At 42.1% G+C, this 27,563-nt stretch overlaps 3 protein-coding genes and 1 pseudogene across 9 annotated transcripts; all 4 read left to right on the forward strand.

Moving 5' to 3' along the window:
* On the forward strand, positions 1-8,522 carry LOC310804502 (uncharacterized protein). Its single transcript, XM_083669768.1, has 7 exons — positions 1-77; positions 816-898; positions 1,185-1,223; positions 2,755-3,004; positions 4,805-4,947; positions 7,728-8,079; positions 8,186-8,522. Exons 2-6 carry the CDS (start codon positions 859-861, stop codon positions 8,075-8,077), a joined length of 822 nt encoding a protein of 273 aa, XP_083525894.1. The 5' UTR covers positions 1-77; positions 816-858; the 3' UTR covers positions 8,078-8,079; positions 8,186-8,522.
* An 879-nt stretch (positions 8,523-9,401) lies between these two features.
* Positions 9,402-15,262, forward strand: LOC310809641 (uncharacterized protein). 6 transcript variants are annotated; one of them, XM_083677009.1, is made up of 12 exons: positions 9,402-9,481; positions 9,773-9,982; positions 10,189-10,322; positions 11,168-11,265; positions 11,392-11,947; positions 12,104-12,202; positions 12,622-12,795; positions 13,111-13,203; positions 13,356-13,446; positions 13,749-13,787; positions 14,655-14,711; positions 14,955-15,262. In XM_083677009.1, the coding sequence occupies exons 2-12, from the start codon at positions 9,784-9,786 to the stop codon at positions 15,002-15,004; spliced, it is 1,590 nt and encodes a 529-aa protein (XP_083533135.1). In that variant the 5' UTR covers positions 9,402-9,481; positions 9,773-9,783; the 3' UTR covers positions 15,005-15,262. The 6 variants fall into 6 exon arrangements, with proteins under 6 accessions (XP_083533135.1, XP_083533133.1, XP_083533137.1 ...); XM_083677007.1 differs by having other exon boundaries at positions 11,392-12,202; XM_083677011.1 differs by lacking the exons at positions 11,392-11,947; positions 12,104-12,202.
* A 1,566-nt stretch (positions 15,263-16,828) lies between these two features.
* Positions 16,829-20,260, forward strand: LOC310804627 (protein mono-ADP-ribosyltransferase PARP14-like; annotated as a pseudogene). Its single transcript has 10 exons — positions 16,829-16,860; positions 17,141-17,249; positions 17,527-17,763; positions 18,048-18,272; positions 18,440-18,506; positions 18,592-18,852; positions 19,247-19,423; positions 19,677-19,815; positions 19,996-20,048; positions 20,154-20,260. The product of its transcript is annotated as a protein mono-ADP-ribosyltransferase PARP14-like (transcript).
* A 2,923-nt stretch (positions 20,261-23,183) lies between these two features.
* On the forward strand, positions 23,184-27,265 carry LOC310803426 (kelch-like protein 33; the record flags this gene model as incomplete). The annotated part of the gene is made up of 4 exons (XM_083668174.1): positions 23,184-24,021; positions 24,814-25,762; positions 26,061-26,231; positions 26,476-27,265. The coding sequence occupies 4 exons, from the start codon at positions 23,184-23,186 to the stop codon at positions 26,993-26,995; spliced, it is 2,478 nt and encodes an 825-aa protein (XP_083524300.1). The 3' UTR covers positions 26,996-27,265.
* Between the last annotated feature and the right edge of the window lie 298 nt (positions 27,266-27,563).

Genomic DNA, 27,563 nt, shown 5'->3' on the forward strand with positions numbered 1-27,563 from the left:
GACTATAGAGTCACACACAGGGAGACAAAGGAGAGAGGACTCCCAACTGACACAGAGTGAGAGAGAGATACAGAGTTGTGAGTAATACCTCTTTGTTTGTTTCTCCTTTACTCATCTTGCATAGTGGGAGATCATAGAGAACGTCTTTGAGACAATTGAATTCTGTTTCTGAGCATTTGGACAACATATTGCTCTGAATAATTATTGAAGTGATTAAAATGGAATAAACAAGTTGACTATCATTTTTAAAGATTTTTATTTTTTATTTTTTATTTTTTTATCTTTGGTGTTAAATCCGCAATCAGATGCGGACCAGAGTACTGTATTTTTCAATATTTCAAACTCGATTCCTCATATCCTCTCCTCTGTCCTCCACTCACTTTCTTTCTCAAAAAGCATTGGAGAGAATATTTTAGGGGGGGAACGGAATCTAGATATTCTCCCCCAATGCGGTTTGAGTAGGAAATGAGTGTAGGACGGACAGTTTATTTTGCATATTTGACTGTATAGCACCCTCTATAGCATGTGTCTCACTTTGTTTTTACATGTTCATCATGGGTGTTATAAAAAATCCTTTCTCACAGTTGTCCAAATACTTACATTGTCTTGTAGCTCTAATTATGTAAACGACGATGATGTCAGGAGTACATTCAAAAGTGTTTCTGTTTGAAAACCACATGTAGCCATCTCTCAACTGCTGTAGGCTACATTTATGACTTTTGAATGGTAATGTCAAGCTGACATTTATAATTTTATCAAACTATTGTGATTGAACAGCAGCACTGTTGAACTTTTCATTTCATATTTACTTACAGGAAACAGCCCTAAACAGCCTAAATCAAGCCCCAACCACTAGTCATGCAGTGGGATCTATTTCTCTCCTCTGTAGGCATACTAGGTAAGTGTCTTAAAGTATTAGTATCTAGTGTGCCTCTACAGTATATACATACATATACATGTGATCTTTTGACTTCTAATGTTGCTGTACCTCATATAGATATAAAACACTTCCACTACTGCCCCTCCACCACTTCTGCCATTTATTTTTGTACACCTTTATTACCTTTTCAACCATGCCTCCACAACTATTATTACCATTGCAGATTATAAATGATGATATACTGTGGGCCTACTAAATCAAGATAGTTTTACCCTAATACATCACTATGGTAACATTTTCACAGGAGTCGTTCTCTCAGCCCAGGCAGACAGTGCCCCACCAGGTGAGAATGAAGACAGTACCATCTTAGAGGTTGTTGATGTTCCAGTTCACATGAATATTTTGTTGATGTTCCAGTTCACATGAATATTCTGATTCCTGTGAGATATATATATTTTTTTGGTTGTCTGATCTACCAACTGACTCAAACATGTTGTATGAATGAATGAATGAATGAATGAATGAATGAATTAACAGATTTATTTTCGTCACATGCCACCAGCTTGGCCCATCCCTTATGGGATTATATGAGACACTCAAAGACTGTATATCCATAAGAGGTAACACTTTACATTAAGGTACCCTTTGTTTGTGAAGGGTTTGCGAATGGGTGATAATTAGTTAAAACATAATTTATAACCAATTAATTATTCAATTATAAACAATTTATAAACTGTTTTAACTAATTAATTTAGATCACTTGGTGCTTGCCAAATAGGAAGCTTGCAATCAGCAACATTATTTTCAATGGATGCATAGTGGTTGGACAGTTGGAAAATTGTATTTGCTAGTTTTTACACCGTAGTTGTGTAATTGTGGGTGTAATTACTCTTAAAGAATGTACCTCTATCCTATCATTATATACCCTCATCAGATATGGTAGCAACCAAGACCCTCCACTTCTAAGAACAATAACTAGAAAAAGAAGTTCCAGAAGAGACTTGCAATTTGTGGACTTGCAAATTCTTATTTTGGTAGTGGTTGGTTGGTTGGTTGGTCAGATGGATGAATGATAGATGAGAGAGGGGAGGTGTAGATATATCAATACAGTTAAGAGGTTATTCAGTATGAGTTATACTGAGTGAAGCAGTAGTGACTGGTGAAAGGAAGAAAGGATGATGACTAGGTAGTGGAAAGAAAGTGAGATAGTAGGATGGACAGGTGGATAGAAGATGGTCAGATAGCCAGATAGATGAGAAAAGGTTAGAGGATATATATATATATATATATATATATACAGTGGGGGAAATAATTATTTGATCCCCTGCTGATTTTGTTAGTTTGCCCGATTACAAAGAAATGAGCGGTCTATCATTTTTATGGTACTTTTAGTTTAACAAATAGAGACAGAATATCAACAAAGAAGAAAAAACACATTATATAAAGTTATAAATTAATTTGCAATAATTATTTGATATGGAGCTCCAGGCCGAGGGCGATTGATGGTTATTTTGTATTTCTTCCATTTTCTGGAATGGAATGGGCTACAAGACCATCAGCAAGAAGCTTGGTGAGAAGGAGACAACTGTTGGTGCAATTATTAGAAAATGGAAGAAATACAAAATAACCATCAATCGCCCTCGGCCTGGAGCTCCATATCAAAGAATTATTTCCCCCACTGTATATATAAGATAGATAGATTGATTGATTGATTGATAAATAGATTGTTGCTACCTGATCTGAGAACATTGCATTAAAAGGTCTTCAGAACAACCTGGATTCTCTGACACCCTTGTCAGTGGGACGATCCAATTTAGTGATTTTCTGTATGATTTCTGCATTAAGACTAAAGACGTCTCTCTGTGTCACTCTAGTTAACGTGGCATTGAAAGGAATTGCCACTATCCATCCAATCGAAGTGGATTCCTTGCTGGCAGCTGACAAGGCTATTGACGATAATAAAACATCCTGCTCCTCCACATTTAACCTGCTTGGTGTAGCCTGGTGGAGAGTGGACCTGCAGGATGTGTACAGAGTCACTAATGTGTCCATCACCTATCGTGACAACCTTAATGATGCTGAGATTCGTATTGGTAACTCACCAAACTACATCAACAACTCCAGGTGATTCATAAAGTGATGGAGAGGAAATAGCCTAATAGTCTAATAACTGTTGATAATTAATTACTTGGAATTACTATTTCAAAGTAATACTTTAATAACATTGAGGCACCACTAATGATTTTGTTGCGCAGAGATCATTAAGTTAAACTCTGAATTGTTCTTTTTACAGAATAATTATGTCAGTCTTATATCAATAATCTGTAGGATGTTTGATGACTAGATATCTTAGTCAAATATTTTATTGTTCAACAGAACCAGACAGACAGACAGACAGATCAGAACCGGTCCCCCACATTTAAACCAACAGTGGCCAGTCACTACAGGAACATATCGAGGTCAGATATCACATCCCAGAGCAGGCCCATGAGCAAAGTGCCAACTCTCACCCAGAACTGCTCCTACACATTTAGTTAAAAATGTCTCAGTAACTACAGGAACATATCAGGGCCAGAGAGCACATCACAGTGCTGGCCCATAAGCAAAATGCTTCATGTTGCGATAGAATGTTCACCCGAAGGGGGGGCTGTGTTGCATATCACATGTTAAACAAGCAATTCTGGTGACTTTTGACGGGAGAATAACGTAGTATGAGTGAAAAGCATGAAATGATCGGATCTCAGGTTTATGACACAAGGCCTATAAACAGCTCTGATAAGCGTTGCATATATTTGTAAATCCCAACTCATCCAATCATGCGCTGCAATCTACAGTAGCATGCACTACAGAATTGCTTGTTTAACATGTGATACACAACACAGCACCCCCTTCACCCCCCCTTCACCCCCCCCGCAACATTTTAAGCAGCACTCCCCTCTCTGTAGACCTCTCACATAAATTTGTCGGATATCCAATACAGGCAAAATGTAAGATAAAGTTAAACTACCTACCGAGGCTATGACAAAGATAATGGTTTGCCTTATCAGATAGATTAGCAAAATCAAGTTTATTATAGCAGCTCATGAATTGCAAAGATGAAGAGTGAAAATTGTTTAATATCAGGTTATTTTAATGAGGACCGAGCAATGGGACCAACTCTTCCCTACTCTCATACTGTCATCATGCATTCTCTCACAGCGCAGAGAAACAAGGGGAAATGTTTTAGCGCAGTCTGACATGAATAAGCCCGAGTTTTAATATATTTAATATATAATATTGACTATCGTATGAAGTTAGTAATTTTCATGCGAGACAGGAGTAAGAATGTTGGGTTTCAGTGGGATTGAAACTGGATAACAAAAGTAGCCTACAGTTGTTATCATTAAAACGGACGTTTACCCCTGCAGGTATCAGTTGAACGTGGCATTCGGGGCATTTTACAGGGTCCCATAGTGAGGGGTCGAACCCAGTCAACTGAAAGAGAACTAAAGGTTATGGTTATGAGGGAGGGAGACCCCTCCTCAATGCCCCTCTTCCATGGCCCATGAAGAGAAGGTTCGCAGAATGACAGGGAGCATGTTTGTGACTGCGTATATGCGTTCAGCACTAGGCGGGGCTACCATACCAGGCGTGATTGAAAAGTGCTTCAGTGAATAGGAACATGCAGTCCCATAGTGAGGGATCTCCCTCATCTTCTTCAGAGAACCTGGGTTATAACCATAACCTCTAGTTTTTTTTTTACTATTCATTTGTGGATATTATTTTGCATCTTGAAATCTTATACCATCTTGACTTTAGTTTCTCCCCCCCCCCCCCCCCCCCCCCCCCCCCTCTCTCTCTCTCTCTCTCTCTCTCTCTCTCCTCTCTCTCTCTCTCTCTCTCTCTCTCTTTCTCTCTCTCTCTCTCTCTCTCTCTCTCTCTCAGATGTGCTGTCAACATAACCATCAACACGCAAGGAAGGAAGACCAACACCTTCCAGTGTAATAACATGGAGGGTCGCTACGTCATAATTATATCCCAAACTTCTCTTATTCTGTGTGAAGTGGAGGTATTTGGTGCTTCTGCAGGTAATGTGAACTTGTCATCTAAGGCTAAACACTAGATTAGATTAGATTAGATTAGATTAGATTCAACTTTATTGTCATTGTGCAGAGTACAAGTACAGAGACAACGAAATGCAGTTAGCGTCTAACCAGAAGTGCAAAATAGCAGAAAGTGCAATGAACAGTATATACAGGTAGTGCAATATATGAGCAGTAAGTAGTGCAGTATAGTATAAGTAGTGCAGTGTAAGCAGTATATGAGTAAGCAGTAGCATTATAAGCAGAATAAATAGGTTACAGTATGAACAGTGTAGCAGCATATGAGCTGTATAGGTAATGCAGTCAAGCAGTATATATGTATTACAGTAACATAAGGTAGATAGCAGAATAAATATAAATATGGAATGCCGTATGAACAGTATAAACAGGTATGTACAGATATGTGCAGTGTATTAACAGTAGTATTAAAGAAAATATAGGGATATGTGCATCTTTAGCACTATCTTTAGATATGAATGTGTGGAACACAATTGTTTGCTCAAATCTCTGTTTGTTTGGCTCTACTGTATGTATATCTATATCTGTATCTATATGTTGTAATACACCCCGTCTTATATCATTGAGAACACCTTGTGGGCCTAAATTTAGACTAGTTCTGGACTAAATACTTAATATCCATTGAGAGTGCTTTCTATAGGCTTAGTAGGCTTAATCTTCACTATAGCAGTGTAACTCTAAAGACTTAGATGCCTCATGTAAACTCTTTATAGCTACTATTAATGGTGTAAAGGACACATTCATAGAGAAAACTGTAACATACCCTGGCTGAAAGAGCAACTGTGGAGTCAAATGAAGAAAAGAGACTTTACCCTGAAAACTGTTTTCAAGTACTGACATGAGGATTTTTAAGGATCTGTGCAATAAAATAGTGAACAAATAAAAAAAAAAAACTAAAGGCAACTTTTTAGTGATCTTACCAAAGAAAATAGTCAACTTCTATGGAAAGTTCTCAGCACAACAGGGAACCTTAACTCAAAATGAAGATAAAATTGCCTCAGCATTTAACAATTATTATTATTATTCAGTTGAGAACCTATTTCAAGTAATCTCAGACTAAAAGGCCTTGAAACAGAACTCCCTATTTTTGCGCACAGAGAGGACGGAACCTAAAGGACATGTAACTATCATCAGACATCATAAAGACAATGTGTAAAAGGTCCTCCACAGTTGGCAACACGCCTTGTTTCAACTGTGCGCTCTGTAACAACAAGCATCGATCCTTCGATAAATAATGACTTTGAATTTGTGTATCTCTCATTGTGATATAGCTAAATATAGCCTAGGAGATATTCTGTAATTCATGCAAGGAGGTAATCTATCTAGCAAGCTGATTAAGTAAGGCTCTGCAATCATAAACCATTCACTCTCTCATTTTAATTTGAGTAATTATTTGGAGGGAATACCAATACTGTCAGCAATGTCAGTCATTTATACCGACAGAAGGATGGATCTTTTCAAACATCCTTCACAGCTCTTGTCACCATCTTGTAGTGGCTTTCGGGCAGCAATTCACACGTCTTCACAACTTGTGTCTACCGCAGCAGCGGCATTGAAGTAGTCCACCGTTGTGATGGCAATATGAACCTTTCAAACACTGACCTACAGTATGCGGGTAAAACCGAACGGCACGTCACTTCACTGAGTTCAATCACTCTGTGTCGCCCTTTAAGTTTATAGGAAAAGTACAGGCACCAAAAAGAGGAGGGGATGTGTTAGGGTTGGTAGGTAGTGCGATGGACCCAAGTGCGGAGAGATACTCAGACACAGCGTAAATACTTGAAGCGGGGGTTTTAATACAAAAGAGGGGAATGGGGTACAAACCAACACGGGGACCAAACGGCAAAACAAAGGTGGAGAAGACAAGCTCCGCTAAAATAAGGTACACACTTAACAAGTGGAATACGTGGTTATCACGGGGACTAACGATACGGACAGACAGGGAGAATCTCGGACGAAGACATGGGGAACACACAGGCTAGTTATACAAACAGGGGACAGAACACACAGGTGATATGATTCAGGGTATATTGGGAGGCACTGACCCGTATAGCCAGAGGGGGGCGCCAGAGTCACCAGACAGCAACCTCAGGCGTGACAGGGATGTAGACTTTATGCTTCTCAGAAGAGTGGCATGTTGGATATACACCCTTGGCACCATGGCCCCCAATGGGTTAAATGAGGACTTTGACCTGCTCCCCTATCTATAATGGTAATTCCTTTCCCCCTTTTTGTGAATCCTCCCAGTATAAACTATGTGCAAAGACATTGCGATTCCAACTGTGAGATAGGATTTAGGGACATTTTAAACTCTGATTATATTGTCTATTGTTGTATATTTGTACTTTTGTATTTTTTTATAATGTGTTATATTGCAGTATTGTATCGATGTATTGATGTTTCCTGCCCAGGGACTACAGATTAGCTATCTAACTAATTCTGGTGCAATGACATGGACCAGTACATGGTCCCTCACAAATCCCCTAACACCTTACATTACCAGAACTTTGAATAAAAGTTCCCCTTTCTCTAATACTGTGACTGCTGATGGCACTTGTTCTTATCAAAGGTTTTACTTACGTACTGACTGATGTATAGTTGATTAACTTACTGAGACAAATGTACTTATTGTAAGTTGCTTTGGATAAAAGTGTCTGCTAAATGACTTAAATGTAAATGTAAATAAACTGGTCCTACAACTTTCACTGGATGCTCTGATTAAAGTATAACAAACTCAACCTCCCCAGATAAGCTAATTCTGGTCCGAGAGAACAAATCCTGGATAGAAGCCCTGGACTACTGCAGAAAGAACCATTCGGACCTGGTCTCTGTCCACAATGAAGACATCCAGCACTTGGTCGAGGCCAAAGCCAATACTGCCTCCACTTCTCACATTTGGCTGGGCCTGTGCCGCACCTGTCCCCAGGACTTCTGGTACTGGGTCAGTGGAGAGTTCATCTGCTACCAGAACTGGGCCCTGGGCAACTGGAGTGGTGGGACGGAGTGTGGGAGAAGAGGGGCGGTGGTGAGAGGAGGAGAATATCAGTGGGTCAGTCTGCATGAGACCGAGGAACTCAACTTCATCTGCAGCAATTGAAGGTCAGTTTGGGGAAATCATTTCATGGGCTCTTATTTGTATATGTTTTAACCCCGTTCAGTATTTCATTAAAATTAAACTTTTTAAAATTGTATTTTTAAATTTCAGAGTACTAGAATCTGGATCCACATCTTTAAGCTGTTGGAGTCTCAGGCGTCAAGTCAGCATTTTTTTTGATTTATAGATTAGAACTACTACTAATTTATTACAGTATGTGTTAGTGTTGTGTGTGGCACGTTCTTAACTTTATTTGTGTTTGAGGATTCAGTTAAAAATAATTTGATTATTTGAATTATAATTAATAAATGTTTTATTAGATTTTTAATCAGATGTAGTCTAGCCATCTCTAGATCAATCTTAAGACTTCAGAAAATGTAAGGATTTAGGTGATTTTCTATCGCATAGATGAACTGTCTGTTTTTCATTTTCAATAAAAATATTTTAAAAGATCTAATAAAGTAATACTGTATTCAATTCAAATGCTTTATTGGCTGATATTTTTGTTTGTTTGTTTACAATGAAAACATCAGTCATTATCTAGGCATATTTGTGTACAGCTGGTAGCTAGTGTTTCAGTGTGTCCATAACCAACAAACAGCTTTTTAAATGCTCTGGCATAATCCCTCTTCTTGTTCTTACAGAGGACATCATGTCAGATGGGGTTTATAATAGACAATATGGTGCCAGGTAAAGTGCACTCTATAATTATGTTGAATAGAGAATTTGTTTTCAAGGTAGAGTTGCTTGTGGAAACACTGATCTTCAGACAGATTAGGAAATGTTGCGTGAAGAGTTTTGTTGTGAAATGTATTACTTTAATTAGCCTGACTTGCCCGGTGTTTATCAACAAAAACTTAGTGTTGAAAATGCTGTATTTCTATCCATTCTTTTCCTTGTGTACTTGGCTCACATGGAAAATCAACTAGACTTGATTACTGTAAGTGGAATGTTAAGGTAAATAAATACACAAGCAGAGATCAACATTGTTGTTAACCCTTCATGGTTTGCTGAAACTCTGAAACTCATGACCTACATTGATCTATCTACTCACTCCAAATGTAGTTCGGGACACCAAAATGCAGTTTCTAGCTGTTCAGTTAGAAAAAAGGATTCCTCCTGACCTGTACATGGGTTGTGCAAAACATATGCATAACATATTGTAACATATGATACAAAAAAACCACCCTGGCTAAGGCCCTGCTTGTCACAGCCTGGCAGCCTTACCAGATACTTTTTTTTTTTATGCCACAGAGACAAACATGCTTTGTCATCCGGTATCTGTTGTCACCCTGTGACACATGAGGTGTGGCAGGACTGTGTGGGCGTTGATTTATGTGGTGATAGACGTGGTGGAATGGCACTTCCTCTACACCATTTGATGATCAACTTGATGAAACCAAACTGGTAAGCCATACTGTAGTTTTTATGCTGTCTTACTATTACTGCAAACATTTGGACTATTTCTCAAGACAGCAGCAGGGGAGAACAATGTTCAGACAAATCTCAGACATAGATACATATGAATTACAAAGAAATGACAGACATACTTGTGAGGGACTGAATAATTCACCTGAATACTGAGTGCTATTGGTCATTGATAACATTTTAGGGTTGGTAACAATTAAAAATCAGTATTTTAATATTTCTCTCTCTCTCTCTCTCTCTCTCTCTCTCTTGCACATAAACACTATGTAGACTGGCTCAACATGAGAATGTTTGGTTTTCTCTATGTCCTTCTGTCTCTGAGTATGGTCAGAGTGAAGGCTTTCTCTGGAGGGGCCACCGATGCCTCCTGTGGCTCACTGATACCTGGGGGGATTCATGGAATAATTCAGCAGCCCTCAACATCACCGTACACGATCATCATCAGCCAGAACACCTATCAACCTGGGGAAACCATCCGTGGTGAGTCACCTTGAGTTATCTAAGATGGCGTTTGGAACCCTGGTTTGGATGTTACTACATGTGTTTTCCTGCCAACTACCTGGACCTCACATTGCTGAGGTATGGTGCTAGGCTAAGGTATATACAGTAGCCTATAACTACAGTATACTGAAACGTTTTTCTGTTGTAATGTTTTTTAATCTGCCCCCCCCATCTCTCTCTACAAGTGACTCTGTCAGGAAGCATTGTCCCCTTTAGAGGATTTCTGCTTGAGGCTCAGGAGGACGGAGGGAATACAGCTGTAGGAACTTTCACTCTGGTTTCCAGTGGAACTGCTTTTGTGGCATGTAATGGGAAAGCGGTGGGTAACAGAACAGCAGAGGATATTTCTCCATCACCTTAGTCATAGCAAATTTGAATATGGCTTCATTGTTAATATCTAACAAGAAATTTCCAAAAGCAATGGACAATATAAAATAGACAATATAAAATAATACATACAGTGTTTTTCAATGGTTTTGGACAAGCTGCAATAATATGTTAGGCTATCTTCATCTGCACTAAAATAAAGTTTACAGTGAGACAGCAGTCTAAATTATGTCAGGATTGTAATTATTTGAGGAAATCCAAGATACTGCCTGCATCCTTTTCTTCACTCTTTTCCTGAAGTGTGCACTTGTGCACTTTCCCACATGGATTGAAAAGCATAGGATTGGTCTAAACATAGGCTTTTACACTTTTAATAGGATGCATATGCAATGTCAAATAAATCTGGGCAGTAATTTCTCTGCTGACTGGGGAGTGCTTCCCCAGTATGATAATTTCATGGGTCTTAACAGAGGAAGCCTGCATAAAACATGGATTCAAAACTTAATTTCAATTTTAAACCATCATTAGTTTATAGACAACATGGGTGTGAACATACAACATACAACATTGGTGTTAAAATTCTAATATATGTACTTACATTTTTTCCCACTCTTGAAAACTGTATATGTCAATTACCCAGATATAAAACAATACAATAGTAGCCCTACTTTGCTGTCTGATCGGTAGAACTAATATGGCTATCAAATTCCTTACTTACATGACAGGGTATACTGTAAGGGCTCGAAGTTGTTTCTAGAATGGGTTGTTGTTTAGCTTGAGAGATATTTCAAATTTGTTCAAGATTTACTTTCCTTTCTTTTTTACTGAACCATGAAGAGATCTGCGCTGACACAAAGCCGTCGTTTAGAGGAAAGGTCAATACAAGCCAACTGGACAGCTCCTGTGTCAGACTCCCTGGGAAACATCACATTCAAGTAAGGCTCTGCAAAAGCAAAGCTTTCACAAACAAACATTCATTCTCTTCATGAACTGATATCACACGAAAAACACTTAGGTCAGAAATGCTTGAAAAGTAATATAATTATTTGTTTCTTTTGAAGGGCAACATTTTTTTTTAATTTTTTTACATTTTGGATAGCAGTGCCTAGCATGACAGTAAACCGAGCTGGCACTCCTCCTACCACCATCACTATTACTACCAGTCCTACCACTACTACTACTAGTCCTACCACTACTACTACTACTAGTCCTACCATTACTAGTCCTACCACCATCACAATTACTACCAGTCCTACTACTACTACTACTACTAGTCCTACCACTATTACTACTACTACTACCAGTCCTACTACTACTACTAGTCCTACCACCACTACTACTACTACTAGTCCTACCACTACTACTACTACTACTACTAGTCCTACCACTACTACTACTACTACTACTACTAGTCCTACCACTACTACTACTACTAGTCCTACCACTACTACTACTACTACTAGTCCTACCACCACTACTACTACTACTAGTCCTACCACTACTACTACTACTACTACTACTACTAGTCCTACCACTACTACTACTACTACTAGTCCTACCACTACTACTACTACTACTAGTCCTACCACCACTACTACTACTACTAGTCCTACCACTACTACTACTACTACTAGTCCTACCACTACTACTACTACTACTAGGGCAAAACCACTTTTTAATGACCTTAATGCAGTTTCGATAGCAGTGCCTAGCTTGACAGTAAACCTAGCTGGCACTCCTCCTACCACCATCACTATTACTACCAGTCCTACCACTACTACTACTAGTCCTACCACTACCAGTCCTAACACTAATACTCCAGTAATACTCCAAAAATGTCCAACTGACAGTCCCTTCATCCTACAAAAACTCGTAAGTAACCACCTCAGAAACTGAGACTGACACAAACAGACAAACACACACACAGTCATGCATCCACCCACCCACCCACCCACCCACACACACATGCACACACACACACACACACACACACACACACACACACACACACACACACACAAACACACACACACACACACACACACACACACACACACACACACACACACACACACACACACACACACCACACAAGCATCCACCTCTTTCCCAATGCAGGTGATTCAAATATGTACAGTAGAACCAAAGTGCTTTTCCATCTCCAAGGGGCCATTCTGTATGGTGTGGGGTCAGCTTTTGTTTTTTTTGGTTCAATTACTTGGTTTGAAAAATGTATTAAAAATACTAATTGTAATGTAATTACATGTAATGTAAATGTTTTTCACCAACAGTGTATAGAATGTCGATGTGATGATCCTGAGCCCTGCCTCTTCAGCAATAACACCAGCTGTCTCAGGGTCAACATAATGGGTCGCAGGATAGAGATGAATGTGTCAATGAACAGCACCAACATTCTAAACAAATACCTGGGCATCATCTCTGACATACCATCCAATCAGAGCATGGTAACATAATGCTTTTCCACCAAAGCCAGACCCTTTCGGGTTTCACCTATGATAAACGATAACAAATACAACGTTAATTTATATAGCGGTCCATAGCTCAAGGCACTTTATACATAGATAAGGTGACATTTTTACTGTATGTTTACAATACCTCTGTATTGTGCATAGAATATTATTTACAGTAATACAGTATTGTACAATTTAACTTCCAAATTAGACATTTGTGAAAGCATTTCCCTATTCTATATTGTATGTGTGTGTCGTTGCAGGCTATCCCTGAATCTCTTGTTCATTTTTCTTTTCTTCTGTTTTTAGGGGTATGAGTCAATTATTTTTCTGTTCAATGGAACTATATCAGTACAAAGTGCTGTGTACAATAGAACATTCAATCACAGAACAACACTACAGGTACACTCATTTCATTTTTCCTCTTATTCTGTATATATTTTTCAATGGTTACATTTACCAAATCACTTATATATAAGTGGATTGAAGAAGAGGTATGCTGGTCCTTAATGCACTTCTGCGATTAACTATTTAAATTATTTTACTTTTCTTAGGTACACGAAGAGAGCCCGGATCTGGCTTTAAACATTACAACAGTCTCACAATTCAGCTTCATCGTTCCTGTTGATATTAAGAACCTCACACGTGAGAGCAACTTACAATAAATACAAGAACATTATTTTACCTATGAGAAAGAGTATTTTATAGAGTGGTAGGCAAAAGTAATTTGTGCAATGACTCCCTTAAAGATTCTCCAAATCTGTGTTTTGATCATAGGCCAGGGCTAAGCCACTGTCATATAATCATATTTATCACATGAACTTTATTTGTAAAATACACAACTGTAACCCCTGTCCAGGTCTCGCTTTAAAATAAGATTTGATCTAACTGAGACTAAAACATAAACATAAAAAATAAGGAAACATATGTTTTGACTGCTCACACAGGGAGATCAAAGCAATTTGCCCGTGGTTTCATCAGGAATGGTAAGGAACTGCATTAACATTTTACATTAACATTAGACATTCTACATTAACATTCTACATTTTGCATTAACATTCTACCTATTCTGGGCCCGGAGCTTTCCCTGATCATATGACCTGACCAGGAAACATTACAAGCTCTAGTTAAAGTCAATATTGTCACGAATCAGAGACCCAACTCAAATGCAGACTTGCAGTTAAGTGTAAAGCAAGTGGATTTAATAAGACAGGTATAATAGAAATGAACAGGCAGGCAGACGGGTAGTCAGACAGGCAGGGTCAGACAGGCAGACAGGTAGTCAGACAGGCAGGGTCAGACAGGCAGACAGGTAGTCAGACAGGCAGGGTCAGACAGGTAGTCAGACAGGCAGACAGGTAGTCAGACAGGCAGACGGGTAGTCAGACAGGCAGGGGTCAGGCAGGCAGACAGGTAGTCAGACAGGCAGGGTCAGACAGGTAGTCAGACAGGCAGACAGGCAGGGTCAGACAGGCAGGCGGTTAGTCAGACAGGCAGGGTCAGACAGGCAGGCGGTTAGTCAGACAGGCAGTGGTCGAGTAGGCAGACGTGTAGTCAGACAGGCAGAGGTCGAGCAGGCAGGCGGGTAATCAGACAGGCAGGGTACTGGAGCTGGAAGCGTGGCACAAAACCATGAATGGCAAACAATCCGACGTTGACTAGCAGCAGGTGCAGGGTATAAGTAGTGGAGAGTCGATTTCTCAATTGCAGACAGGTGTGCTAGCCACCGCCGGCGGAGATCATGGAGGCGGAGTCGTGACAAATACTGTAGAGAATGTTCACTGATATTTTGATAAGACTTCTGTACTGAGGCAATACTTCAATTGCTAGGGTTTTTCCTTTTCCTCTTTCAGGTGAACTTTGTAGTCCCATCATATCTTTCAGAAATTCTGGCATACAAGTTTTTTATGGTGAGTAACTATTAAAACAATACATTCTTACAGTACCTATGCACCTCAAGTCAGTTAGTCTTACCCTAGTGGCCTCATGTCAATACACCATGGGTTATCAACTAACTGCCCCATTTCTAATTTATATGAGGTTGATAAGATTTACAACATACCATGATACAGCCTGTACATGGAAGTGTCAAACAGTCCTTTTGAAAAGGATCAGTCAATGAATATGAACAATGTATTGTTGTTTTTTTCCAGCACCACTGATACTGCTGGTCTGCTTGAATTTCTTGAACCTTTTGTTGTGAGCCTGCAAGTTGTCACAAGGAAACAAAACATCCATCTGAACAATGGCTCTGTACTTTTGAGTTGGATCATGATGACAGCATTATATGCACTTCCGCATTTTTTGTCATGTTTTTGTTTTTGTAGTGTTCTGTATGTTGCCCTCCACTGTGCTTCTGTTTTTCTCAGGGATCTATCTATCTATCTATCTATCTATCTATCTATCTATCTATCTATCTATCTATCTATCTATCTATACATCCATCCATCCATCCATCCATCCATCTATCTATTTATCTACAGTATCTGTCTGTCTAACTATCTCCATGTGTATGCAGGCCCAATTCAACATTTAGCTGTCTTTGTATTGTGTGTATGTTGTGCAAAAACAGTTGTTGTAATATTGTGTTGCAATATAATTGTGTTCCATCGCATTGTGTCCATCATGTAATCACGTCAATAAACAGACAAATATAAGTATCTGTCTTGCCTTGCCTTGCCTTGAAAAATTAGTCGGGGGCTCACATGGAGCGATGAAGAGGTGAAATGCCTCTTCGAAATAGACGACTTCATAAAAAAACAGCTCGAGAAAACGCATACAAATGCAGATACATTCAATATGTTCAGTAACAAGTTGCGGTTAAGGGGGAAATGAATATTATTGTGGCGATCATGAAAAGCAGAGGCTTAATAGCTTTTAGTGAATTTATTGTAATTTATACAACAGTACACAAAAGACTTAACTTAACCAACAAAACTAACATTGGGCCACTAGAACCAACAACACTCGAGACTACGGTTTTGCCCCGAACATTCACACTGATGATGACATACTCACATGCATGATAGGAACACAGCAGCAGCCAATAGCAGTAGCCTAAACAATAGAACAACAATAGCCCCGCCCCTCGCCGGCGCTACATTATTATCAGCAATTTCCCTGGTCTGCTGTGTGTGGCGGTTCTGATATTATCATCAGATAATAACAAGTTACCTGACTGCTCTTCCACGGAACAAGTCATTTTGTTGGCATAGGGCCAAGTCATTTTGTTCCGTGGAAGGCAGTTGTCATGTGATGAAACATACGCAATGATGTGATTGTGAAGCAGTAGATTGTTAACATCACGCAGTTTAAAGAAGTGTCCATGTCGCTCTGTTTCCTCAAAGTTGTGTTGCTGATAGGAACACCAAAGAAAAAGTCAAAACAACAAAGTTGTAACACAACGCCAACGCTGCCCCACTGTTTCTTGTTCTGCTGTGTGGGATTTGATATAGTGTGGTTAGATTGGTTTGTTCAACCCCGCTAAATTGCTGGCCATTGAGCGAACGATCCTGCATAAGGACATTATTTTGTGTCGAACTGTGGTGCGCTTGCAATTGGCCAATGTAAAACAACCCGGACCAAATGTAGTGTATGTAAATGTATAATGTAACAACTAAGCGAACTTTGTGTCGAACTTTAGCAAACGAACTAGGTGTGAGAGCACCCTTAATCTGTGTCCGGGAAACGGGCCCTACGGTTAATATGTTCAGAATGGTTTAAGCGCGCGCGCGTTTCTGTGGCGGTGTTTGCGCGCGCCTTGAAGTCAAAACTTAATGAGGCGGTTTACATTTATGGCATTTAGCAGACGCTTTATCCAAAGCAACTTACAACATATACATTTGACTAAGTAAGTAAATCATCTATCCATCAGTCATCATAAGAAAAATTAATTTATGCTAGGACCAGGGGCTATTGGCAGTCACAATGCTAGAAGAAAAAAAATATTTTCAGGAGAGAAACTTGCAGAGGAGTATTGGGGATGAAGAGGTCTTTAGGAGGGATAGTTACGATGTAGCCTGAAGAGATGGGTCTTCAATCGATGGCAGAAGATGGGTGGTGACTCTGCAGTGATGACAGCAGTGGGAAGCGGCGGCGGTGCCAGGCGGCCAGCTGAGTTGGAAGAGCGGAGTGATCGGGCAGGGGTTTGGACCAAAAGTTGTGCTGCTTCTCTGTTGAGGAATGGAAGTATCCTTCTGATGTTGTAGAGGAAGAATCTACAGGTGCATGCTGTCGCTGTGATGTTCGCCAAACAGGATAAGTGGTTGTCAAGGATCACCCCAAGGTTCTTGGCTGTTGGGAGGAGGTCACAGTAGAGTCCTCTACTGTGATGGAGAAGTCTTGGAGAGGGCAGGCTTTCCCCGGGAGGAAGAGCAGCCAGGGGGGTGGCTGCTCCAGAGGTCTGTGTACAGGTGGAGATCGTTCAGGGAATGATAGAGAGACAACAGGTGAGAAACATACTGCATAGACACAGTCACAGAGGTGAGTCAATGTTTCTGTGTGATTACTTTGACATCACACTACTGACTCTTTCTTTATTTTCTATATGCATCACTGTCAACTATTTTATTCTTTACAATCAACTTCATTATATCTCATCTTCTCTCTCTCTCACTCTCTTCTCTCTCTCTCACTATCTACCCCCCCCCCCCCCCCCCCCCCTCTCTTTCCATCTTTCTCTCCCTGTCCCCTGTCCCCTGTCTCCTCCTCTCTCTCTCTCTGCAGGTGGATGCCCTGGTTTCTCCAATGCTTGGTCATGACCCTCTCTTCTCGCATGTAGGGAACACCCTATCAGATGCAGCAGGTCCAGGGCTGAAGGCAACCTTTGCCTGGGAGTCTGGAGGACTGAGCATGCCTGGTGACAAGGTCCTGGTGGAAGGTCTGTCTGGGCTCAGCAGTGGCTGTGTGTTCTTCCTCAACTGTGCTCGCTGGGACAATAACCCCCAGGGACCAGCAGTACAGCTGAAGAGGCGGCGGTGTGTGTGTGCGTGTGTGTTTATGTTTATGTTTTGTTTGTCTGTGTTTTGCGAACATGCCATATGTCATCTTTGAATATGTTCTAGTGTCATTCTGTATTGCTGATTGATTCACGATAATTGCATTTAAGATAGTGCCTTTCAAAGTCCTCAATGTCCTTTACATTGTAAAATGCACTTCAAGTTCTATAAACAATCTACATTGGTACCTCCATGAGACATCTTTGACCTTTCAACCTGAGCTGACAGTGACCCCTGACCCCCTCCTAGGCTCTGAGGCAGGGTGTGAGGATGATCCTGGACTCTTGTGAGAACCTGGGCTTTGGTTCAGTTGCCTTCCCTGTGGTCGGAACTGGTGTTGTTCTGGGCTCACCTCACAATGTGGCTGTGCGGGTTATATTGGAGGAGATCCGCATGCACGAGTAGAACCGAGCCAGCAGAACCCCCTTCCCTGTCCGTGTCGTTATCCATCCCAGTGACAGACAGTCTACCAAGGTGAGGAAAGCCTCATAATGAAGGGTGCATAACTCTTAACTCAAACCTAATTTTCTGTTGACATCACTCAATTTTTTATGAATAATGTTGACTTCCATTTGTGTATTTACAGTTTATTTAATTTAAAACATCAGTAAATGAAAACAGTTTGTTCTTCTAATGTACAGGCTTTCCAGGCTCCTCCGGGTGCTTTGCATCTCAGGGGGTTCACAAATGATGCTCACCCAGCGCAAGGTGAATTAAGAGATCCCTTTTTCATGCATTTACTCTCCATTTTGAATATGAATAACTAAAGTCTCTCCTTTTTATCCCCCTCCAGCTTCCTTCTATCGCTATGGCTCCTCCTCTCAGGATGAGGTCACAGCCATGTTGGGCAGAGTCAAGCTGCAGCTGGTCATTGGTGACATCATCAGTGAAACCACTGACATCATCGTCAACATCGGCTTTGACAATGACCACCCCAACCCATCAACCCACTGCCTACTCTCTGCCCTATTAACTCCTTCTTCTCCTGCTGCAGGTGTTTCTAAAGCCATTCTGACTGCTGCTGGGCCCAATGTCCAGGCGGACTTAGCACAAGGTGTGTGTTATCTTATCAATGGGTGTTATAATAACACATAACGATGTGTTCAACTTTCATAGTCGACACATCTTTGACATTAAGATACAGATTGACCAAGCCATTAACGTGGTACATAGTACAAGACAATCACTGATTATTTCAGAAGTCCTCTTCCTCGTCAAGCCTTCTTCAGCACTGTGCTGAAGCGTCCACAGTGACTACGCTGATTATGCATTAAACCATCATTTATTTTCTATTTGAGAGTGCTGACTGTATTATTTACTTATTGGATCAACCTATACTATGGGGCTATACTGCACCCAAAGACACTATGATCAAAACTGAACTTTATATAGAGTCCAGCACGTCTTTTCCTTATTCATATCCTCTTCCTCTCCATCCATCTCTTCAATGGGTGAACCACCAGACCTGTTGCTCATCACAAGGCCTGGCGCCCTGGGCTGCAAGGAGATTGTTCATGCCACATTCAAATGTGACCCACAGAGGATCCGCAAGGACTGTGGAAAGATTCTGAAACAGTGTGAGAACTAGGGCTACCGCTCTGCAGCCTTCCCTGCAATAAATACTGGTATGTATATATTTCCTCCTTATGTGCACTGGTGAAATCTTTCCACGTTCCTATGCCATATGACTCTTTTTTCATTTCTTTGCGCAGTATTAGAAGATGAAATGAAGGTATTATAGTATACAATTTAGACACACGTCGATATCTGTGTATCTAACCAGAAATAAGTCACAATGGTGTTGGGATTGGATATGTAATACTGGTTCGATGACATAGCTGTAAAATATTGTTCTTATTATATATTGTTGCTCTCTAGGTGCAGGTGGTATGGACTCTGGTTCTGCCTCTAAGGCGATGTGGGATGGCATGGCGTCTGCTGTGAGGGATCTTATTCCAAATGTCCTCTGTCTCATCTGCATCATCATCCTACAGAAACCCATCTTCCAGATATTCAGGTCAGTGCTTGATTTATCCTCTCGAACAGGGGGGCCTTGGATTTTGCGCTTTACTTGTAAATTCAAAATGTACTTTAACTCAACTCTTGTTTTTTAACCAGTTTCAATCATGGTATTATTTTGGTGTTGACAGCAAAGTAGTAAGTTTGTAGAATAATTGATGTTCTTCACTGTTTGCAGGTCAGAGCTTGAGAGTCGATTAGGAACAATAGCCGCAACTCTCATACTGAAAGGTATGGTCGTTTTTTTAATTTAAAATATATAGATGTTTTGCCTTGCTGCTCCCTCCTCCCACCTCTCTCATCCTCACCCCTCCTCTCTTCCTTTCTTTTAATCAGAGAGAGCCCTAAAGGTGCTCAAGAAGACCCAAGGAAAGGGTTCCAACACCTCCTCCCACTCGCCTAAGTCTCGACTCCCCCCTACATGTTACGGTTCCCCCTCCTAACCATCCCTCTGGCGCCACCTTGAGGCCCCGGCGATCATCGCTGGAGCGTCCAGCTCCCAGTCGACAGCGCACCTGTTCCCTGTCTCCCCTCAGCACACCTGCAAACCATCTGCAATCACCGCCCTATAAGAACCCTGCCTGAACTCCACTCCAGTGCCAGAATGTACTGTGTCCAAGGTAACCTTTCCAGTAACCCGCATTACGCTTCGAGCCTTTGATATCCTCTTGTGTTTGTTTCTGTTTCACCGCGTTCCCTTGTGCCCATCCAGATACCTCGTCCTCCCTGGTTTTCCACTCGTCGACCCTTCCACGGACCTAGCCCCCTTACCAACTACTGGACGTCCCTGCCTCCCGACCATCTGCCTGTCCGACTACCCGTCTGCCTGCCCGACCATCTGCCTGTCCGACTACCCGTCTGCCTGCCCGACCATCTGCCTGTCCGACTACCCGTCTGCCTGCCTGACCACCTGCCCGTCCAACTACCCGTCTACCTGCCCGACCTCCTGCCTGTTTGACTGCCCGCTCTCCTGCCGACCCCTGGACCGAACTTCGACTACTCTCTTTGGATTATCCACTTGTCCCTGTTCATTATTCCCATTATTAAATACGCCTTCGGGCTTTATCTACCCTTTATCTATAGAAATATGTGTGTTTTGGTTCAGAAAAAGCACTTTCTAAAATGGAGGGTCCTACCCAACACTCGGTTTGCATACAAACATGTTGTTACTGTCAGGGGTGTGATAATGGTTTTAAATAGGATAGGGCAGGTGACCACTGAAGGTATTGTAATTTGCTGGGTAATTGTAGACCCTCATGCCAGCCCACAGACTGTACTGTAATGGTTAAAAACCACATACCTGTGTTTGGGTTGTAGGCATTACCAACATTGGTGAATATTCTCCTGTAGACCAAAGTGGTCTCAATATTATAGGGCCCAGTGTGTCCAGTGATTCCTAATGCACCCGAGAATGCCACCTTTGGAGACTGTGGATAAACAAACAACATTATTAAGGACGATGGATTATACAGATGCTGTCGGGCAGCAGTCAAGCAGTAAATTCAAAACATGATGATTTTTATGTTCAGTTATGTCCTCTGGGAGGCCCATTGCTTGGGAACCAAGTGACCAAGGTACTCTTAATATTTACCTTCATTTACCTTCATTCTCTGTAATTCACTCATGGCGGTGTTTAGTCCTACAACTTGGCTCTGACTGGCCTCCAACCCGGTCTTCATGTCTTCCAACACCCTCATGGTTGCTCCCAGTTTCTCCCCCATGGCTCCCAGCTCTCTTAGCACAGTGTGGATGGTAGGTTCACAGGCAGGTTGAGTATTTGTTGTTGTTGATGTTTCAGCTATCTCACTTCTTTGGTTGAGTCTTGTATTCATTCTCTACACCCTGTCCCTGCTCAGACTGACCCTGTACTGTGATGTCATTCAGACTGACCTCTCCTCCATCTTCATAGAGAGCCTGAGTCCCAGACAGACTCAACAGCAGCACCAAGGTCAGAGTGGTTCTCTCCATTTTTCTGCTGGTTACTTATAACTATACCTCTCAGTACTATGTGGACATGTAGAAGTCTGAGTTAAATATTAGGTGTTATCTGTCTTGAATTGAGGAAATATTGCGACAAACAGTGAAGGCCATCCATTAGAAATAGTGTGGCATTTGTTATTGGTTTATATAGTGTTCCTTTTATCAGCTAAACAGATATTTTCTGATATAATCGAAGGGTGCCTGTACAGTAGGTGGTCCATACTGCACAGTAGGGGGTCTGTATACTGTTGAATGTACTGCTTTTATTGCACATGCCCATTTTGTCTGGTTACGGGAAAGTATACCCTAACAAACACCCTAAAGCAAGGGCATGACGAAGTAAGCCTGAGAAAAATAGACGTTATCTGTCTGATAATTTTTCTTGTTTATGAATGTAATCAGATATCATCATTATGGTGTTAAACAGGGGCAAGGGCAGCACAGCATGTCAAAACTATCTGTATTTCAAGGTTTTAATGTAATCACATGATCCAAGGTGTATTTTGCCATGCTCTAGTCTGGAGGCTTTAAATGCCACATTTAGTCTGGCGCTTGAAAAAATATACATGCATCCAAAATGTTATTTGTCCCATTGCAGTATATGTTGGTTGTGTAAGGCAGTTGAACAAGAAGAACATGTTTTATGATGTGCAGACAAGGTTATTGAGGTAGTAGAGCGGTAAAATATACCATTACAGTATCTACAGTGTTTTATTGGGCAAGGCAATCACTGCTCACATGCAATTCACTGATTAGGAGAGTGTAATTACTAATAGAAATTATTAATACTCCAGAGAGGAGTAATTTGATAGAGTATGTATTAATGGAGCCTAACTTACCTTGTCACCTGAACAAACTTTTTTCTGCATTGTTACCGACCAACTGTTCATTCTTTTCAAATGATTTTGTGTTATCTTGTGTCTTTCTTGTGACCCACTAAATTGAATGTGTAATGATTTCCTCTCTGGTGTTTGATATGCAGTGATATGCAAGACCCCAGAGTATATTGGAACTGAATCCTCCTGACCTAGTAGCTATGAATAGCAGCTTGTTTATGTTTGAAGCCTGTCTATAAAGGTGTGAGAGAGTCGGAAAAGAGAGTGAGAGAGAGGGTGCCTGAGATAGAGAAAGTGCTGGGTAGAGAGAGAGAGAGAGAGAGAGAGGGAGAGAGGGAGAATGTTGATGTGTAAGAACTGGACAAATGTATCTAGAAAGTCAGAAACTGTGGGTTGTTACTCTGTATTATGCTTTCAGACAAAATAAGCTGTGGTAGATAGAGAGTGTGATAGACAGACAGACAGACAGACAGACAGAGACACACACACACTAAGAGAGGGAGAGAGAGTTTGAATTGATCTCTGGAACGTCTGAACAGTAACTACAGCCATGGAGATGACTCGGCGTTATCTGCCCATGGAATGTGAGGAACAATGGAGGAGAGACAAGGAAAGGAGGAGAAGAATGATCAAAGAGGGAGGAGAGAGGATAGAGGAAGACAACAGGGAGTTAAGATGGATCGTGGCCTACAACAACAGGAGAATGGGGGTGAGAGAGGATGAGGAGAAAGAGGGAGCGAAGGTAAAGAGGAGGAATGACAGCATGACAAGCCAGGTGGAAGAGGAGGATGCGGAGATGGGTGAAGGATTAGTTAAGGAAGAGAAGATCCTTACATACAACAGAGACACCTATCCTAGAGAGGTGTTCCAGGCCCTGGAGGAACTCAGAGACTCCTCTCTCCTCACTGACCTGACTCTGTGCACTGAAAATGGGCCGAGCATCAACGCACACTCCCCTGTCCTGGCTGCTGTTAGCTCCCTTATCCACCAGAAACTGCAGGAGAGGGATGGCGAGAGGGAGAGAAGGAGAGAGAGGGAAGGTGATGACACACACTCCCAGAAAGAGATATCCATTGATCTGGGTCCTGAGGTAGGGTGTGTGGGTCTGGCGGGGGTGCTGGAGTTCGCCTACACTGGGGCCATAGGAGCTCTGAGCAGAGACACACTGGCCCAGATACAGGCTGCAGCTCACACACTAGGGGTCACCAGAGTTCTGGATCTCTGCAGTGAGGAGGAGGAGAGAATGAAGAATGGAAGAGGGGGAAAGACAGAGAGGAAGATCTCTGTTGCAGAACAGATGAAGGTCAGTCTTCAGGCCATCAGACAGCTGTGGACAGAGAGAGTGGGCTGTGATGTGGAGCTGGAGGCTGATGGAACATCATTCCATGGTGGGTAGACTAGTGTCAATTGGATCATCATAACACTGTACTGTACACACACAAAAAAGGTTCTACTTAGTACCAAAAAAGGGTTCTTCATTTGTCCCTGTAGGGGCACCTTTCGAAGAACCATTTTAGGTTCCATGTTAAACCCTTTCCACAGAGGGTTCTTAATGGAACCCAAAAGGGTTCTTCAAAGCATGCCCAGACTGGGACAAATTAAGAACCCTTTTCTAAGAGCATATCAATGTTAGCATGGGATATAATGAATATAGTTCACATGAATAATACAGCATCTTGATATAGGTGATGATGATGAATGAGTTTGATCATTAAAGGGGTAATATGGGATTCAAACAATAACAAAGCAGTCTCCCCGCCACATTTTTGGTAAACCCCTGAGAGATGGGGCTGGAGAAATATTACGGGTTAACCCTAACCCTAACCCTAAATTCATAGACGGAGCTGTGGATGCAAGGACTGACCATCCATGAGATGAAAATTATAGTTTTGAAGCTATACAGTGTTACACATTGGAGTAAAACAAGCTTATATTTTGGTTCTGATGGCGTAAGACAGTTGAACTAAGCTCTGGAGGCATCTATAATGTCATATTCTTCAAGAATCAATGGCTATATATTATTAATTTCAAAAGTCAAATCAAAAGTCCAAAAATTGATGTACCAATAGCAGATTGCCAGTTTAAGTTAATTGAGATGAAGATTGTTATTATAAAGATGTTATTGTGATGTTCGTACTGATTCTCACATATTTAAAATGATCCTGCTTTCTCTCTCCAAGTCCACAGAGTTGTCCTGGCTGCCAGCAGTGACTACTTCCGGGGCATGTTCACAAGCGGAATGAGGGAATCCCAGCAGCCCTGTGTGGCCCTCCCCTTCCTGGCTGCCTCTGAGCTGGAGGCTCTGATTGGATGCTCCTACAGCGGGGCCCTCCACCTCAGCTGGGGGCGTGTCTTTGAGATCACCTGCACCACCCTCCAGCTCCAGTTCCAGCCCGCCCTTTCCCTCTGCCTCAACTTCCTGGAACAGGAAATGGACGCCAACTCTTGCCTGGACGTGGCATCTTTTGCCGAGGCTTACGGGATCGTGGAGCTCCTTGAGGTGGCCGATGACTTTGTCCTGAGGCACTTCCAAGAGGTGGCAGCCACCGCTAAGTTCAAGGATATGCCGGCAGAGAAACTGCTTGAAATTCTCCGTTGTGATGCTCTCTGTGCTCCCTCAGAGTTGACTGTGTTCCGGGCCGTGGTTGGCTGGGTGGAGGCTGACCCCGCGGAGAGGCTTAGCCAGGCAGGGGAGCTGATGAAGGGGGTCCGTTTCCCCCTCATGACCTTCAGAGAGTTCAGGGAGGTCCGGGCCATCAACCTACGCATGGAGTGCAGCGGAGACATGGAGTTGGACCTGCATGGATCTGCCCTGAGAGAGTTTGGCTTCAATCCTCCTGAGACCCAGGAGCAGTGCCGGGTCAGATTGCCCAAAGATGCCCTGGTTCTAGTTGGGGGGGACCAGCTTAACCCTGACGAAGGCTACCGCCTTCCCAGCAGGCAGCTGTGGTTTGCTAATGCCCTGCGTAGTGGCACAGGGCTGATTAAGCAGATGGAGTGGAGGATGCTGGGAGAGATGCCAGAGAAACCAAGGTTTAGGCACGGTGTGGGGGTGGTTGAGGGGAAGCTGTATATGGTCGGAGGATGTGACTTCTATGCCAAGACTGACACAATGAAATCTGCCTACAGGTGAAGGAAGTGAAAGACCAGTCATTGTAATAATAAATGCTGTTTTTTTAGAAAGCGGTAGGCCCATATCATCATTGATAAAAAAATAAATATTGAATTGTGTTTTTTCTCTTTTTTTCTGTCTTTCTCTCTCTGTCTCTCTCTCTCTCTCTCTGTGTCAACCCCCACCCCCCACCCCCCTCTCCACACACACACACACACACACACACACACACACACACACACACACACACACACACACACACACACACACACACACACACACACACACACACACACACACACACACACACAATAGATATGACCCCATGCAGGACAGCTGGCAGAGGCTGGCTGACATGCAGCAGCACAGAAGTAACTTTATGGTGGTAGTGCGGAGAGATCGCCTCTACGCGATTGGAGGAGACGAAGTTATCGACATCAACCTAGACAGTGTGGAGGTCTACGACCCTGACTCAGACTCCTGGAGGTAAGATAGAAGAGAATACAAAGCTGAGAGATGGATGTCAATTAATGACAACAGAAACAGGTGTAACACATTAATAGATTAAGTTTGTTCTATCTATAAATTAAGTGCTGTTTGACGTGATGAAAAGTGTTTTTTTTTTTAAATTTTTGCTTTTATCAAAAAGCTGAAAACTAAACTTCAAGAGAGAGGTTTCTCAGTTCATGAATGGCTTTTTCTACCATCAACTTCCTCCTCTCTTTTTCAGCTTCGCCCATCCTCTGGACCAGGCTTTGAGTGGCCACGCTGCCACAGTGTGGAACGGGGAGATCTTCATCTCAGGGGGGTTTAACTGCAAGTACCAGTGCCTGGTGTCCATGTTCCTGTACCACCCCGAGAGAGGAACCACCTACCTGGCTGAGATGAATCAGGACAGGGCCCAGCACGGCATGGAAAAGCTGGGCAGCCATCTCTGTGTGGTTGGAGGAATGTGTAACCTGCGCAAGTTCTACACAAACCAACTAGCCTGTGAGGTCTACAACCCCGTGGCTGACTCCTGGAGTGCCCTCACGTCCCTGCCCATCCCCCATGTTGGTGCCGCCTCTGTGGTCCTGGAGGAGAAGCTCTATGTGCTGGGTGGATACTGCCAGGAGGACTACAGTGAGTCCAGGCTGGTGCATCGCTATGATCCCACCACCCAGCGCTGGGAGAACATGGGCAAGATTCCTGGACCCAACACTGACATACGAGCTTGTCTGTTACGCCTGCCCGCCCACCTAAGACAGTGAGAACTCATATCACCCATAACCCCATGCTAAGTTTTATCAGACGGTAATCTGAGAGGGAGTTTGCAGGGTGGGATAGAGAGCTATTACATTACGGTAAAGTTGTTTTTTTATGAAGTGTGAAACAGTAACAGTAGTAGGGTCAGAGTGGCTTTGACAAAGGAATTTTCTCAGTAATGTGTCAGCTTTAACCATTAAAGATTATTGTAGGGAATCAACTTGCCTCCCTGAAACTTTTTCAGCATTCTACTTTGTAATCTAATAGCATTATCTTAAAGCCTCTGTTATGTTCTATATGACAATAAACTTTGAACTTTTCAAAAATTGTTGACATGTCCTAGTTCCTTCTCTCACACAGCAGTGCCTGTAATGAAACATTGGAAATTTGGGGAAATGGGAAAAACCTGAGTTAGGAAACAAAACTCTTAGTGAGCCAACAAAAACAGTAGGTCAGCCAACCAATGAGCATGTGTATCAACGAGAATGGGAGTTAATGTTTAATCAAAGTCCAGCTTTAAATAGTCCAGCCTACCAATGTGTATATAAGCACTGAGTCCTGTAATAACAGTCA

The sequence above is a fragment of the Argentina silus genome (genome assembly GCF_951799395.1).
Source record: "Argentina silus genome assembly, chromosome: 1".
Lineage (NCBI taxonomy): Eukaryota > Metazoa > Chordata > Actinopteri > Argentiniformes > Argentinidae > Argentina > Argentina silus.